Raw genomic sequence first — 17,500 nt, 5'->3', positions numbered from 1 at the left:
ATTTCCTGTCCAGCTGTGTTGGTCAGCTCTACCCCCATCCAAACCCATGTCAAACTCCCTGCATTATTATTATTATTATTATTATTCTTTATAGATTTGTACCCTATATTATTATTTATGTATTCTGTTTTGTTTGGAGGTTATCTGATGATTCGATAGAACATGTAAATATCTGTAATAATAGCACATGTATGCTTTGAGGCAGCGCGCGCCCCCGTTGCTCTTTCATATTGTTCTCTTTTTTTTTTTTATGGGTTTCCTTTGTCCCGTTGTAATTGTGCACTTCAGCTGCTGTTGTGCCTAAGCCCGTCTCTGAATGATTTATATGCGAGAGCTGCTGTTCTGTGCTGGTCCCCGTGGGATAGAGAGAGAGTCCAACTCAGAGAGAGTGCCATTGCAGTACTTCTACGTTGAGTACAGATGGTGACAGGATCATAATGGGAAGGTGTGTTTGTACCTTTTTCAACTTTGTTGGTCATTAAAGTCACAAGTTAGTTGAAAAGGATACTAAATTGTGTAATTAATGAATGCAGAGTAAAGTCAACAGTAAATGGTAAATGGACTGCACTTATATAGCGCCTTTTTTGCTGCTCCAAAGCTGCTCCAAAGCGCTTTACAACGGCCTCTCATTCACCCATTCACACACACATTCACACACCAATGGCGGCAAGCTGCCATGCAAGGCGCCGGCCGGCTCACTGGGAGCAATTTGGGGTTCAACTGTCTTGCCCAAGGACACTTCGACATGTGGCCAGCCGGGGCTCGAACCGCCGATCTGCCGACCTTGCGATCATCAGACGGCGGCTCTACCTCCTGCGCCACAGCCGCCTGCCCCAGTTCAAAACGCTGGGTGCTGAAGTCCCTTTCTTACCCTTTGTGTACTCCTCTTACCCTACTCTGCTGAACTCTGTCTCCCTCTCTCTTTCTCCCTCTCTCCTTCTCCTTCTCTCCTTCTCCCTCTCTCCTTCTCCCTCTCTCCTTCTCCTTCTCTCCTTCTCCCTCTCTCCTTCTCCCTCTCTCCTTCTCCCTCTCTCCTTCTCCCTCTCTCCTTCTCCCTCTCTCTTTCTCCCTCTCTCCTTCTCCCTCTCTCCTTCTCCCTCTCTCCTTCTCCCTCTCTCTTTCTCCCTCTCTCCTTCTCCCTCTCTCCTTCTCCCTCTCTCCTTCTCCCTCTCTCCTTCTCCCTCTCTCCTTCCCCCTCTCTATTTCTCCCTCTCTCCTTCCCCTTCTCTCTTTCTCCCTCTCTCCTTCCCCCTCTCTCTTTCTCCCTCTCTCCTTCCCCCTCTCTCCTTCCCCCTCTCTCCTTCTCCTTCTCTCCTTCCCCCTCTCTCCTTCCCCCTCTCTCCTTCTCCCTCTCTCCTTCCCCCTCTCTCTTTCTCCCTCTCTCTTTCTCCCTCTCTCCTTCCCCCTCTCTCTTTCTCCCTCTCTCCTTCCCCCTCTCTCCTTCTCCCTCTCTCCTTCCCCCTCTCTCCTTCTCCCTCTCTCCTTCCCCCTCTCTCCTTCTCCCTCTCTCCTTCCCCCTCACAGGTGCGCGTGAGGTTCGAGCTCAAGTCCCCGGTGAAGACCATCGAGGACTTCATCAAGCGCTTCACCCCCAGTCGCCTGACCTCCGGCGGCGGGTCCAACAGCAGCAGCAGCTCGTCCAGCCTGATCACCAACCGCTCGTCCTCCCACCGGGGGGGTGGGGGGGGCTGCTCCGGCAGCGTCCTGCTCTCCTCCCCCTCCGCCGAGAGCACCCTCACCAAGCTGCACGAGGAGGAGCGGCACCACCCCCCTCCCCAGGGCCTGGAGCACGCCTTCAGCCCCGCCCCGCCCCCCTGCTACGAGGGGGGGAAGCCTTGGGAAGCCCTGGAGGAGGGCGAGCTCCGCTACGAGGCCGAGTCGCCCGACGAGGCGGCGTTGGTCTACGCCGCGCGGGCGTATAAGTGTTCCCTGGTGGGGCGACTCCCGGACCAGGTGACGGTGGAGCTGCCACACCTGGGGAAGCTCACCTTCGAGCTGCTGCACACCCTGGGCTTCGACTCCAACAGGAAGCGCATGTCCGTGGTGGTCCGACACCCGCTGACGGACGAGATCACCGTCTATACCAAAGGGGCGGACTCCGCCATCATGGACCTCATCAGACCGCCTGCTACAGGTAAATGGACTGAGTTATATACGTAGCGTCTTTATCCAAAGCGCTTTACTTTACAACGGCCTCTCGTTTACCCGTTCACACACACATTCACACACCAATGGCGAGGTAGGCAAGCTACCATGCAAGGCGCCGGCCGGCCCCGCTCACTGGGAGCAATTTGGGGTTCAGTGTCTTGCCCAAGGACACTTCGACATGTGGCCAGCCGGGGTTTGAACCGCCGATCTGCGGAACCTTGCGATCATTAGACGGCGGCTCTACCTCCTGCGCCACAGCCGCCCCATGTGGTAGGACCTCACATAACCTCACATAACCTCACATAACCTCACATAGGACCTCACATAACAATGCTAGCAGAGGAGAGGACTGCTAACTCTTCTAACTCTAAGCTCTGTTTACGTACGGTCAGATAATAGGGGATTTGCGATATTGATGTTATTGTTGTGACGGTGATGACTCAGGTCGTGGGGGGGGGGGTGATGACATTGACGTTAACACAAGCTCATGTCGGACCGTCTGCTGTCTGCAGACCGTATTCTGCAGAAGGATTGATGAGTCTTGGCTGCAGACCAGAGTGGCTGCAAATCATTTGATGTAATCTTCACATGGGCGGAAGGCTTAACACCGTAACAAATGGAAGAGATTTTTTCAGTAGCAGCGGTCAATCTCGCAAGTGATTAATCGCTTTTAATTATGGCCCGTTCAGTTTCCGTGAAAAACGGTGTTGTCATACCGCGATAACCCCGAATGTTTAAAACTTTAAAAAAAAAACGGTATCAGTGGTCGCTATGTCGTCTGAACCTCGGCCACGTTGAGTAAGGAGATGGATGAGCAGTCTGTCTGGCAGACATGCATATCCTGTCCTGTTCACCTAGACCTAGGTGGATCTCCTTCCCACAAGCGTAGCCTTAGAAGGTGGGTGGTATGTGTGAACCCATGTGGAACTACCCATTATGTAGGCCTAAGCGTTCATATGTTTAGGCTAAGTCACTACTGCTACTGAAATCAAACTGTAAGCCCTTTCATGGAGACTTACTATTTTTGTGTTTTTGCGTTCGTGTGAGTCAGTCACGTGATCTTGAGAATGATAAGGTTCTATCTCCGTTTAGGGCAGTTCAGAGATATTGAGCGTCAACGTTTTTACATTCCATTATGTTCTGTGAGATGGAACCTTTTGTAACACCACACAGGCATTAATAAACACCTAATGGATCAGATTATGTAAAAAAAAAAAAAAAAACTCAATTTTGACAAAAATGGAGATGGAACCTTATAATAATTCTAACGTCACGAAATGTGACATTTTCTACATCACTCTCTGTTGTTCTCTCAGAAACCAAACCACCCAGTTCAAACGGCTCCAGATCCAGTAAGTCCTGACTACAGTGACTAGTGGAGAAACGTAGCGTCGTCGTTCTTTTAAAGGTCCTAATGGCCAAGGTGCACACGGTGGGTAGTGTTCCCGGCATGCAAAGAGCAACAGAGGCACTTTTCACTAATGCTGTGTACACAGTCACCAGACGCCTGCCCAGGAGCGCTTAGCCAGGCCTCCCCTGCCCTGCCCCGCTGGGTGGAAGGACTGCCACAACAACAGAATACCACAGTGATGGAGTGAGACCTCTTTAGTTTTCTCAGGGCAACAGAGATCGGTTTTAAAATGGCTGAGCTCTCACTTTTAGGACCACGTCTTGAAACTTTCTGTGGGGGAAGCTGCAGATTCGTTGGAAAGTGCCGTGGCAACATGAAGCCAAATGATTCACATCATCAGGTATTCAATGGAGCACCGTTGACACTCGGGCTTTTTAATACTTGGGTTATGGGTTTCAGCAGGCCCTGTTCAATCAAACCTTGTAACTGGGTTTTTGTGATCGTTAAATGGTAGGCCTATACCTCATGCACTGTTTTAACGCATGTTTGGTTAAATGCTCTCAACAACACAATGTGAATCAATGTGAATCTTTTTTTTTGGGGACTTACCACAACATAGGCTATTCTCTTGAAAGAATTCAAGGTGATTTACAGTATAGATTTTCCATTATGAGGTATGACGTGGTCCCCCCTGCCTTTTGGTATTAGAGCCTGCTGAAATGTTCATCATTTTAAGTGTCTCTCTCTCTAGGGCGACGTCTTAGTGCTGCGTGCCATCTGACTGGCTTGTTACCCATTTAAAATTCACAGTGTCGGAGGAGGATCCTTGAAGATTAGAGAATTAGACGACTCCTTGGAGACTCGTACTCCCCCCCCCAACCCCTCTAAACACCACAGCCTCTCAGTGCAGAGGAACAGGAACAGCGCAGTGGTCCAGGGACAGCCTGTCACTGCAGGTCGGATGGGTGTGTCCTCCCGTGGACAACCCGGCCTTGTTTCACAGCTGGGCTGAGGTAGCCAATCAAAGGCGAGGGTGAGTTAAGCCTCCTCGACCACATGGAGCCCTACAATGAGTCCATTCAGGCAGAGGACTCGAGGGCAACGTGGCCCGCCCCCTGTGTCATTCTAGTAACAGTGAAACACACGGAATGCGTAACAGTGCACAAGTAGGTGACAGCCAGGGCTGGGTTTTCCCGGGACTTTGAAGAGAGTTACTGGGGTCATTTGTCATGATGTAACTCCCCAGGCCAGACCCTCCCTGCCTCCTGCTATACCAGACCCTCCCTGCCTCTGCCATACCAGACCTGACCCTTGTTTTAAAGAGCAGGAAAAACAAACAGGGGTGCCAGACTTCCAGCTGAAATGTTCTTGAAACTACTCCTACTACTAGAGTGAGAAAGTCGACTTCCAATGTGAAATTGACAGTGCGTGACGTTAGACCAATTTTGGTCAAAATTTTGGTTTTTACATAATCTGATCTATTAGGTGTTTATTAATGCCTGTGTGGTGTTATTTTTTAAATGTTGAAATTTTTGAGTTAGTAATTCATAAAATACAAAGGTTCCATCTCACAAAACATAATGGAATGTAAAAACATTGACGCTCAATATCTCTGAACTACCCTAAACGGAGATAGAACCTTATAAGCTCACGAGTGGTCATAACCACCTGTGTTGTTGACAACAACAGCTGAAATGTTCTTGAAACTTCTCCAAAGAGTGAGAAAGACTCTGACTTCCAATGTGAAATGCCTGACAGTGGTCGTCATAACCCACCTGTGTTTGTAGGAATGTTGAAGGTTTGATTTAACAGGGATTTAATCCCAGTATGTGACTGCCGCCCTGTGAGTCTGGAGTCAGGATGCAGTGTTAACATGTTCAGTGTGAACATCAAGAAGCATCATTCTGGACATCTGTGTATGTGTGTCTGTGGCTGTGAGAGAGAGAGGCTGATGTGGGAACACAAGCTTGGCGCTCTGCAGTGAGACTTGGCTCGTGTGTCCATGTCAGTGAACTGATGCACCCTATCTGCCTGTCTGCTCCCCCCTGCCAGGAAGTCACTAGGAAGTGTTGGCACTGGCAGCAGGTTCGCTCTGGCCAAAGTTGCCTTCTGTTCCTGGTTGAGTAGACGTGTGGCTAGGGATGGAAAGATACACTCAACTCATGATTCCATACGGTTCACCATACTGGGTTCACCATACGATTTTCAAACTTTTTTTTTTTAACAAAATGAGTTTGCAGACAAATTAAAGAAATGAAAGATATTGTTTCTCAGACAACAACTACAAAATACTATATTTTCTTAAAGAATGCCTATGAATGCTTGAATAGTCAAAGGTGGATTACAGCCTCTGCTGTCCCTGTTATTATTTATTTATTTATCAAACATCCCGCCTGGATTTGTTTTGTTTTCATGGCTATTAAGGTGTCAGAACGTGTCCTACGGAAGTGCCTTTGCCCCTTTTTCCAGGATTACTTCAGCTTTCAATATATGGCAGTTATTTAACATGACTGTATGTTATGCCTCTCGTCGATGGAGGGAGCGTGGAGAGAGTCTCAACCCTCCGATTCCTGGGGGTGCACATACAGGATGACCTGTCCTGGAAGATCAACACAGCAGCCATCATCAAGAAGGCACAACAGCGGCTCTACTTCCTGAGAGTCCTCAGGAAAAACCACGTCGGACAGGAGATGCTGATGACCTTCTACCGCTACGCAGTGGAGAGCATCCTCACCTACTGCATCTGCGTGTGGTTCTCCAGCTGCACAGCCGCAGAGAGGAATGCGCTACAGAGAGTCGTGAGATCGGCCCAGAAGATCACCGGCGCCCCCCTCCCCTCTCTGGAAGAGCTGTACAACACACACTGCCTCAGGAAGGCCTCCAAGATCTCCAGAGACCCATCCCACCCTGGGTACGAACACTTTGCTCGGCTGCCCTCGGACAGGCGGTTCAGGACCATGTTCGCAAGGACAAACAGACTGAAGCTCAGCTTCTACCCCAGGGCCATTCAGGCCCTGAACACAGCAAAGACCTAGGTTCTAGGCCCTGGACAATCTAGACAATTTGATGGCAGCTACTAGATTGAAATCAAGTGCAATACTGAAACACAACTGTGAACATTTCAAACCTGCAAACTGCGACACTTTAAATGATTGTGCAATAACACTATGTGCAATATGACAACCCTCGGGTACATAAGGTTCAGAGATAGGAAATGTTAGAATAGGTATAGCATAGCATAGAGTACAGCACAGTGTTTTATTTGTATAGTGGATAGTGTACATAGCCTTTATTTATGTAAACCAGCTCTTTTCCCTTCTTGTTTTTAGTATTTTTTTCCTAGCACCAGGGGAGCCCCCCCTCCTACATTTCGTTGTATGGTACCTGTACTATATCAATGACAATAAAGACCATTCATCCATCCATCCATTCATTCATTCATTCATAATGTGAGTGTGTAATAACAGTTTTAAGGGAAGAAAAACACAAAAACCGAACTGGATTTGACATTTTACAGGTTTTTAGTAAAGTGGAAAGTGTGATTGCACATCAACAAAACATTTAGCATGTTCAATTTGTAAAAATGAACTATATTACATCTGTCCAAGAAAGTTTGTGAGCAAAAACTGCTCGCTCGTAATACCGCTTCTCTCTTGTCCCACAGCTTCCTGCTTTTTGAATAACCATAACACCTGATATGGGTAGAAAGCACAGCTTCTCTGCTTTCAGGAACTGTTGGAATTTCTTTGATCGCACATAATTATAGTTCTGTTGTTAATGACTCTTGATTTTGACTGTTTTTGTATTCTCGTATTACTTTCCAGATGATTCCAAAGGGAAACGTCAGAGAAAGATCCTCTACAAAACCCAGAATTACCTGAACCTGTACGCAGCAGACGGGCTCCGTACTCTGTGCATCGCCAAAAAGGTAAAAAACACTCAACACTGAATAATAAACTCCTCAGAAAAAGTTCGGAAACCCACACGTTTAGCTGTGTTACTCATTCCACGAATGCATGATCCTTACAAGTTGTACCTCGTTGTAAAGGTGACTAATCAGGCTTTCCAACGATATATAAAATCCAATACCATTTGGTATTATCAAAGGGGAGGAAGAATCGACTGAAATAACGTTTCCAAACTTTTTTTTAAGGAGTTTAGTATGGGCACAAAAATAGGTCCTTTGCACCTCAACTCTGATAAAACTATTTCCATGCTATGGTCGAAAACAACATGACAAAAAACGTCTTGTCTGGATGGTTACTTAGCAAGTTTTTGTGGCGTAGCAGCATAGCACAGATGATCACATGAGCCCATCTTCCACAGTGACATTCTTGGTGACTCAGCTCCAAGCTGTGCCATTTTCCCAGCCTGTTAATTTATGCTCTCAACACTGAGCCTCGTTATAGCCCTGCTTCTGCCTCCCTTGTGCAAAGCCTGTCACCAACCAATGTGATAAAACATTTTGTCAAGTCCTAGACCATAGACCAGTCATAGACCAGTTGTTGCTGCTGGTGATGTCCCTCTGCTGTGGAGGGAAAGGATTGTTTTTCGGTTAAACACTTTTATCCCAGGATTTATCAGAGTTATCTAAGCTTGTGTGTGTCTGTGTGAATACATATCTGTGTGAATACGTATTTGTGTGTGTGTGTGTGTGTGTGTGTGTGAGTGAATACATATCTGTGTGAATACGTATTTGTGTGTGTGTGTGTGTGTGTGTGAGTGAATACATATCTGTGTGTGTGTGTGTGTGTGTGTGTGTGTGTGTGTTAGGGCTGCACGATTTGGGGGAAAAATCGAATTGCGATTATTTGGTCAGATATCGCGATTGCGATTAATTTGCGATTATTATTTTTTTAAATAGCAAAAAAAAAAAAAAAAAAAAAAAAAAGGGTTTTGTAAAGTGTGGCCATATCTCCGGCTAGGAAGGTCGTATCAACGTGCAGTTTGTTTGTACGTCTTCAGGGGACTTAGAGGCTCCCTCCTCTAGCACCCCCACAGCCCGAGCTACGAGTGAAAGAACTAAACTTACATTGGGTTGCTTTAAAGTTGGGTTGCTTTAAAATCAAGCTTCAGATTAAAACATGTGATGGAGCATTACTAACCTGACTCAGGTGGTTTGTTTCACACAACCATCTAGGAAAGCTTAATTGGAAGCTGTTTGGAAAAGGGCAGGTACTTTCAAAAAATACTTGGCAGGTGATTGGATGAATCTATCTATTTTCAGAGAGCATTACCACATGATACCATCAAACTACTTCTGCTGAAGCCATTATCCACCATGAATGTTGCTATTGCTAGCTACCGAAACGTGGGCGTTTCACGTGCGATGTTGTTGGTGTGCGTTCATTGACGTAGACGTTCATTGACGTTCACGTTCATTGTTGACGTTCATTGTTGACGTTCATTGACGTTGACGTTCATTGACGTTGAATCCGACGCGCTGTATGACGTATCCCATACGGGTAGTGGTGGTCTAGTGAGTTGGACTTGTGATCGGAAGGTTGTGTGAGTTCAAATCCCGCCTGAAACCACACCACTACTAGAGTGCCCTTGAGTAAGGCACTTAGCCCTCAGTTACTCCAGGGGGAATGTCCCTGTAATTCGTAATTGTAAATCGCTTTGGATTAAAAGCGTCTGCTAAATAGCAAAAAAAAAAAAAAAAAAAAAAAATCGCAGGCAAATCGCAGGCTTTGCGATTAGCTAATTGCATAATTTCAAATTTCGATTTAAAATCGATTAATCGTGCAGCCCTAGTGTGTGTGTGTGTGTGTGTGTGTGAATACATATCTGTGTGTGTGTGTGTGTGTGTGTGTCTGTGTGAATACATGTGTGTGTGTGTGTGTGTGTGTGTGTGTCTGTGTGAATACATATCTGTGTGTGTGTGTGTCACCAGGTGGTGAGTAAGGAGGAGTATGTGTGTGTGTGTGTGTGTCACCAGGTGGTGAGTAAGGAGGAGTATGCGGGCTGGCTGAGGCTCCATCTGACGGCAGAGACGGCCATCCAGGGCAGAGAGGAGCTGCTGTTTGAGTCGGCCATGCGCCTGGAGACCAACCTGCATCTGTTAGGTACGTCTGGAGACAAACCTGCATCTGTTAGGTACGCCTGGACACCCAGAGGTCGACTAGGGGTTAACACGGGTAACGGAGGTTGACACTAGGGGTTAACATGGGTAACAGAGGTTAACTAGGGGTTAACATGGGTCACAGAGGTTGACACCAGGGGTTACCATGGGTCACAGAGGTTGACTATAGGGGTTATGGGTAACAGGTTGACTCTAGGGGTTATGGGTAACAGGTTGACTCTAGGGGTTATGGGTAACAGGTTGACTCTAGGGGTTATGGGTAACAAGGGTTGACACTATTAATTCAATTCAATTCAATTAAACTTTATTGGCCATGTGCAGTGCACTAGGAACATGAGTCATGACTTGGTATTCTACCATGCTAAACAAGCTACAGTACATACAACAGCAAGACGACAACACAACAAAACTCAAGACAAAATATACAGTACCAATATGAGTGAATATTATGAATAAATATACTGTACAACTAGGTGCAAGGACATGTTAAGTGCAAGGTGCAAAGTTATTGAGGAGGGCTGTGGCTTTGGGAAAGAAACTGTTCAAGTGTTGTGATGTTTTTGTCCTGGTGGCCCTGTAGCGCTGTCCAGAAGGGAGTCATGCAAACAAGCTGTGAGCTGGATGTGATGTGAGGGGTCAGACACAATCTTGCGTGCTCTCTCCAGTGATCTGGAGCTATTCGGTTGTTAAGTCTGACGTCAAACGTGACGTTTAGCAATTTCCAGGTCCAAACCAGAAATTCCCCGCAACCAGAGTACCAGTGTACTAAAACAGTAGAATGACAGTTCAATCGTTTTTTAGACTGGGATCTATTCATACAACAAGGGACACAGCAGCACTTTCCCGTTTTCCCCATATTGTCAACGTCTTTGAGCCTCGGAAAAGCGCCATACAAAATATAATGAATTATTATTATTACTGAGGCATTTCGAAGAGAGCGCCTCAGCCAACGTTGGACCCGGAAACACGTCACGACTTAACAACCGAATGGAGGTCTGTGATGGGAGGCAGGGGGCAGCCGATGATCCGCTCAGCTGTCCGTACGACTCTTTGTAGCATTAACATGGGTAACCAGGACTCCAGGACTCTCCTGTGTACTCTCTTCACAATTCCTGAACATTTAAAATGAGGAGACCCAGGAAAGTATGTTTTCCCTCAATAGTGCAATTACACACTAATGCACTTCCATGAAACACACAACAAGCACAGCATCAGATTAGCAAACAACTTTATCCAAACAAGGTGTCACATGGAAGCCATTAGCCTAGCATCTTTACTTCACACAAAGTCGCCTTAAATTCAATACGCACGGATAATTGGCACTACCGTGCTGCACACACAACCTGAAAGCAATTAATAAACCCTACAGGAAACCCATATAGGAGGCCTATAAATTAACGATGTGCCTCTTTGGGCTGTCATTGTGTCACAGCCACATATTTTATAGGCCCATGCACAACAATGCACTATACCGTAGACATCTCTGTCACAGACGTGACGTTCAGATTAGAGGCATAGGACAGGAAGTTCTTCTTCTCCAGTCCTAGAGCCTATAGGCTATTCTCCTATCCAAACCCAATCCCACGGAATGACTGAATCCCAAAATCCTGACTCCTGTCGTGTATGAAAATTCCTAAATGTATTCACGTCTCTCGCCTATTCATGTCAAAACACAACTAACAGGGTTCCCGCGCTGGTCTTAAAAAGCCTTAAAATCCAGCCGGCCTAAAAAGGTCTTGATTTTCAGTTATTCGGTCTAAAAATGAGGTGCTAGGTCTTAAAAATGAGATCCTGCAAGGAAAATCTATTTACACAGAAATTAATCAAATTAATTAACCTGGAGGATGACAAAAAGCTATCATATGGTGTCGTGAATAGGTCTAAAATTCAATTCTAAAGAGGTCTAAAAAGGTCTTAAATTCAACTTGTTGAAACTTGTAGGAACCCTGAACTAAAGCATTTCACCTGCTTCTCTGTGCTGTCTCGTACTTGCTGCAGTAGAGAGAATGCAAATATTGATAGTAGATATGGATATTTTTAAAAACAGAGTTGGTCCCTGGGAAGATAAAGATATTAAAACAAAATTCACTCTTCATCTCTGCATTATTCACGAGCTGCTGTCTGTATAATCACCAACTCGGTTTGCCAAATATATAGGAGATATTCTGTCATTTGTCCAAGGAGGTTATCTAGCAAATTGACAGACTTTTTATTTTATTTTTAAACGACATTACAAAGTTGTGTAATGAAAGATTTGACAAAGCTACTTGGAGGTGACTTGGTGTGACTAGAACTGGTCTGCATCTTCATCTAAACACCAAAGACTAAGTGACTAAAAAGCCTGACAAAATTAACACTGGTCTGGATCCCTCAAACAGCTCTGTTCAGAGAACACAGGTCGTTAGGGTTTCCCAGTTCCAGGAAATCCCATTTCTTTCCAATGCCAGGAAGGGCTTGTATCTGTTGGACGGACACAGATAGAACGTCTGATTACATGGAGCTCTTGGGATGTTAGTCATGGCTGTGTTTCTATGCAGGAAGGTTAGTCATGGCCATACCTGTCAACATTGGGATTTGAAAATAAGGGATATATTTATTTATTTTTAAATAAGGGGAAATAATGTATTTCAAAACAGAGATAATCGAGGCTGCGTTCGTAAATACGCTCTGGAAATCTGATCAGCACTCATGGAATGCCTCTTGTCCAATCAAATTACTTGGTCCCTTTATGACGTTGCTCCTAGTGTGCGTTCCGGCGCTCTCAGAGCAAAATTACGAACGCAGCCCAAGAAAAGAGAGGAGACAAGTCAACTCCAAACATGGATGTCACGATTGTGCGCATGCGCCAACGTCTAGCAGGTGCCTACCATTCACATCTTAACATACTCCAAAAATGTTTTAAATTATATTATATAATAGGTTAAAAATACCGGGAGATTTACGGGAAAATATTTAAACGGGAGCACAGCGGGAAAGAAAGGTAAAATACGGGAGAATCCCAGGAAAAAAGGGAGGGTTGACAGGTGTGGTCATGTCTGTGTTTCTCTGCATCTGTAGGAGCCACAGGCATCGAGGACAGGCTGCAGGACGGCGTACCGGAGACCATAGCATCCCTACGCAAGGCTGGACTACAGATATGGGTGCTGACGGGGGACAAACAAGAGACAGCCATCAACATCGCCTACGCATGCAAGCTGCTGGACCCGGAGGAGGAGATCATCACGCTCAACGCTGACTCCCAGGTGACCACACGTGACGTTAGAATTATAAGGTTCTAGGATCTCCATTTTTGTCGACATTTTGTTTTTTTACATAATCTGATCCATTAGGTGTTTATTAATGCCTGTGTGGTGTTATTTTTAAAGTGTTGACATTTTTGAGTTAGTAATTAATAAAATACAAAGGTTCCATCTCACAAAACATAATGGAATGTAAAAACTTTGACGCTCAATATCTCTGAACTGCCCTAAACGGAGATAGAACCTTATCATTCTAAACGGAGATAGAACCTTATCATTCTAAACGGAGATAGAACCTTATCATTCTAAACGGAGATAGAACCTTATCATTCTAAACGGAGATAGAACCTTATCATTCTAAACGGAGATAGAACCTTATCATTCTAAACGGAGATAGAACCTTATCATTCTAAACGGAGATAGAACCTTATCATTCTAAACGGAGATAGAACCTTCTCATTCTAAACGGAGATAGAACCTTATCATTCTAAACGGAGATAGAACCTTCTCATTCTAAACGGAGATAGAACCTTATCATTCTAAGCTCACGCACAGCTGGACCCAACAATCAGCTACTCAACACACTCAGAAACATGACTTCTACTGGCTAGCCTTCTAGTACGACTCGGGGGGATTCCTGACTTGTGCTATAGTTGTATAGTATATGAATAAATCCTGTGTCTTTTTTTCGCGATCTAATTATAGAGGCATGTGTAGTGTGCCTAATGTATTTCTAAATACACACGTTGTAGTCTAGCAGCAAGTCCTCAAAAAAGGCTTTAGTTTTCGAGATACCCCTACCCGAGGTAGAACAAATGACAACAATGATTTTTCTTATCTTTAGGGTCTCCCATTAATGAAATTGATTGTTTTTATTTTGGGGGCAAATTTTTTTTTTCTTCCAATCCCTGAAAAAGAACCAAATTAGACCAGGCCGAATATGGGAAAGGTGACAAAAAAGCCCATAACTTGAGAATGATATTGTCTTCTAGGCCTCTGTCTGTGTTGGAGTCAGATCGGCTCGCTCATATCAGATCGGAATATTCAGATTCGTCAGTTGGCCGCTTATAATGCGCTGACTCAGCTTGACGTTTGCCTGGTTGCCAGATGTTGTGTAGCGGGGCCTTGTTTGATATGGAGAGAGCGTCCTCCTAGCAAACCTCCCTCTCCCCTGTCTCTCTACAGGAAGCCTGCGCCGTGTTGCTGGAGGAGAGTCTACACTACATCCAGGCCAAGTTCCTCTGCTCCTCCTCAGAGCAGGCTAGCAGGGCCTACCACCACCAGCACGACTTTGCCGCCTTCGAGATTCTCCCTCCCTCCTCCTCGTCCTCCCAGACCGCCTCCTCCCCCCACGCCACGCCCTTCCTGGTCCACCGGCTGGGCCTGGTGATCGACGGGCGCACGTTGGCGTACGCCCTGGACAAAAGCCTGGAGGACAAGTTCCTGGCGGTGGCTCGGAGCTGCAGGTCTGTGCTGTGCTGTCGCTCCACGCCCCTGCAGAAGAGCATGGTGGTGAAGCTGGTACGCAACAAGCTGAAGGTGATGACGCTGGCCATAGGTAGGTACCCGTTCAGCAGCGTCCGCAGGTTTTTAATTTGTTTAATTTAACCTTTATTTATACAGGAAAAAACACATTGAGGCCCAAGGGCTCATTTTCAAGTGTGACCTGTTCACAGGCATACAACAACAACATCCACCTGGCCTACATAGTCTAAAACTAAACTAAAACTACATAGTCTAAAGGCCAATGCACACAGCGTGCGATTTCTGTTGCGCGTCAACATTCCATTTTGAAGTTTGAATGGAAGTCTATGAGAACATCGCATCTCAACACACACGGCCCCGATTTTAATCGCACGGCGAAAATTCGATTCCTTTCATTTTGAATGGGACAAAGCACACGGCGTGCGAGTTTTGTCGCACTGTCAAATTTTGCAAATGTTAGCTTCAAAATGAATGGAATCGAATTTTCGCCATGCGATTAAAATCGGGGCCGTGTGTGTTGAGAATGTTGACGCGCAACAGAAATCGCACGCTGTGTGCAGAGCCCTTAACACTAAACTAAAACTAAAAACCTAAAACTAGACAGCTAAAGAGCTAGGGACAGGCAGGGTAGCTCTGTAGCTCTGTTATTTTGTCCTGTTGATGTTGTTGTACAACTGTTGTCTGTTACTTGTTTCTATTTTCACTTGTTTTGCCTGTTTTAACCTGCTGTGGCTTTCGCTCTTGTATTATGTTTTATTGCGTTTCTTCCTTGTTATGTAAAGCACTTTGTGACCCTTGTGTCTGGGAAAGGTGCTGTATAAATACATTTTACTTACTTACTTACTTACTTATTACAGGGCATTGGAAAGGTATTTGTGCATTCGCCGTTCGAGGTGAAATCGTTCTATTAATCCGAATCGCTTTTATGACCAATATGACAATCTGCACACGCAACAACACACTCTAAAATAACACACTCTAAAATGGGTCTCGTTTTACAAGGCCACTCAGCAATTTCCCAGCTGTTCGCAGCACAGGGTCTGCTGGAGGTCCATTTACTTACTTACTTACTTCCCCTTGGTTTTAAGGGGTTTTAGTCAGTGAATGATAAATGTTATGATGTTATATCAAGACCATCTCACTACTTGAGGTGATATAACATTTATCATTCACTGACTAAAACCCCTTAAAAAAAGGCAACATGGTCCCCATGCAACAATGGAAGGCCACCTTCAGTTTGATGCTGACTCACGTTGAACACGGTACGGCGGGTGTTGTAGACGGAGACACATTTGTTCTCTAGATTAAAAGGAGAGAGAGAGAGAGAGAGAGAGAGAGAGAGAGAGAGAGAGAGAGAGAGAGAGAGAGAGAGAGAGAGAGAGAGAGAGAGAGAGAGAGAGAGAGAGAGAGAGAGAGAGAGAGAGAGAGAGAGAGAGAGAGAGAGAGAGAGAGAGAGAGAGAGAGAGAGAGAGAGAGAGAGAGAGAGAGAGAGAGAGAGAGAGAGAGAGAGAGAGAGAGAGAGAGAGAGAGAGAGAGAGAGAGAGAGAGAGAGAGAGAGAGAGAGAGAGAGAGAGAGAGAGAGAGAGAGGTTATGAGTGATCTCTCTGCCGTTAAAGCTCAGAGAAAACAAGAGCTTCTTTAAACCGCCGCAGCAGCAAGGGATTCTGGGAAAACAAACGAGAGATCTGAAGGGTGGATTGCCTCAACGTGCTAAAGCCCCTGAACCTGAGAGGTTCACACAAATCTCCTCACCTCGCCTCACAGAAACGTCTCCATTTATCTGAGATATTGTTGGCTACACAGTCGGTGGTGGTGGTGGTGAATACTTAAAGAGACCGCTGCTGCTTGGATGGAACTACGATACTACCTCCGTTCTGAGAAAGTGTTGAGACATTCCGTGAGTTTAGAATTCTAAGGTTCTATCTCTGTTTAGGGCAGTTCAGAGATATTGAGCGTCAAAGTTTTTACATTCCATTATGTTCTGTGAGATGGAACCTTTGTATTTTATTCATTACTAACTCAAACATGTCAACGTTTTAAAAATAACACCACACAGGCATTAATAAACACCTAATGGATCAGATTATGTAAAAAAAAAACTCAATTTTGACAAAAATGGAGAGAACCTTATAATTCTAACGTGACAATTGTATTCCTCTAGTACACCAGCTTTAAACATGAGCAGCATAAATATAAACACGTTATCCATCATCTTTTCAGCACAGGTTCAGATTCTTTTCTTTCTTTTTTTACTTCACTTTGTCCTCGACGGCAAAATAAAAAACTACCAAAAAAACAAACTCCAACATGAGACAGCACGCACATTTCATGTCAGCCCACAGCTCAATTTCCCTCAATGGAGCTGTGGTGTAATAGAGGGAACATAAAGCAGCCGGTGTGACTTACAGAGGTCCTTCCCCTGGTTGTTACTGGCTTGTTTGTGGCTGCCGCACGTTGAAGCTTCACAATTCTGCCTGCCGGGCGTTTCTCTGTCATTGCTGTGTTAGCAGTAAGGTGGAGTGACTTAGTGGAGAGGGATGGGGAGTAACACCCTTTACTGAGTGCTTCTCTCTCTCTCCCTCTCTCTCTCTCTCTCTTTCTCTCTCTCTCTCTCTCTCTCTCTCTCTCTCTCTCTCCCTCTCTCTCTCTCTCTCTCTCTCCCTCTCTGTCTCTCTCTCTTTCTCTTTCTCCTTCTCTCTCTCTCTCTCTCTCTGTCTCTTTCTTTCTCTCTCTCTCTCTCTCTTTCTTTCTCTCTCTCTCTTTCTCTCTCTCTTTCTTTCTCTCTCCCTCCCTCACTTTCACTCTCCTCACTTTTGCTCTTTTGTTCTTTCTCCCTCTCTCCCCCTCCTCTCCCTCCCTCCCTCTGCTCACCACATTAATCTCAGGTGATGGGGCTAACGATGTCAGCATGATCCAGGTGGCTGATGTGGGCGTGGGCATCTCGGGCCAGGAGGGCATGCAGGTAAGGAGACACGCTGAAGAAGAGTGGCCCTGGTCAGGGAGAGAGGACGTGTGAGACACGTGGGAGACGGATGAGTAGAGAGACAGCCTGGCAGAGGGGAGGAGGATGGTCAGGAGTGGTGGTGGTGGGGGGGTGGGGGGGTGTAAGACAGTAATGGTTAAGAGAGAGGGAGTGGTGGTGGTGGTGGTGGTGGTGGTGGGGAGGGGGGGTGTAAGACACTAATGGTTAGA

At 45.7% G+C, this 17,500-nt stretch overlaps 1 protein-coding gene across 1 annotated transcript in view; it reads left to right on the top strand.

The window, feature by feature from the left end:
- atp10a (ATPase phospholipid transporting 10A) overlaps positions 1-17,500 on the top strand; it is a gene marked incomplete at both ends in the record, with an annotated part of 42,179 nt that overhangs the window by 16,935 nt on the left and 7,744 nt on the right. Inside the window, 6 exons of the mRNA XM_080535974.1 lie at positions 1,525-2,134; positions 7,324-7,427; positions 9,441-9,567; positions 12,642-12,826; positions 14,009-14,381; positions 17,194-17,270. Coding sequence (XP_080392100.1) covers positions 1,525-2,134; positions 7,324-7,427; positions 9,441-9,567; positions 12,642-12,826; positions 14,009-14,381; positions 17,194-17,270 — 1,476 coding nt within the window. The remainder of the gene's footprint in view (positions 1-1,524; positions 2,135-7,323; positions 7,428-9,440; positions 9,568-12,641; positions 12,827-14,008; positions 14,382-17,193; positions 17,271-17,500) is intronic.

This window comes from Nansenia antarctica, assembly GCF_963989245.1.
Source record: "Nansenia antarctica genome assembly, chromosome: 7".
In the NCBI taxonomy this organism is placed as follows: Eukaryota; Metazoa; Chordata; class Actinopteri; order Argentiniformes; family Microstomatidae; genus Nansenia; species Nansenia antarctica.
This window is presented reverse-complemented; position numbering and strand designations above follow the sequence as displayed.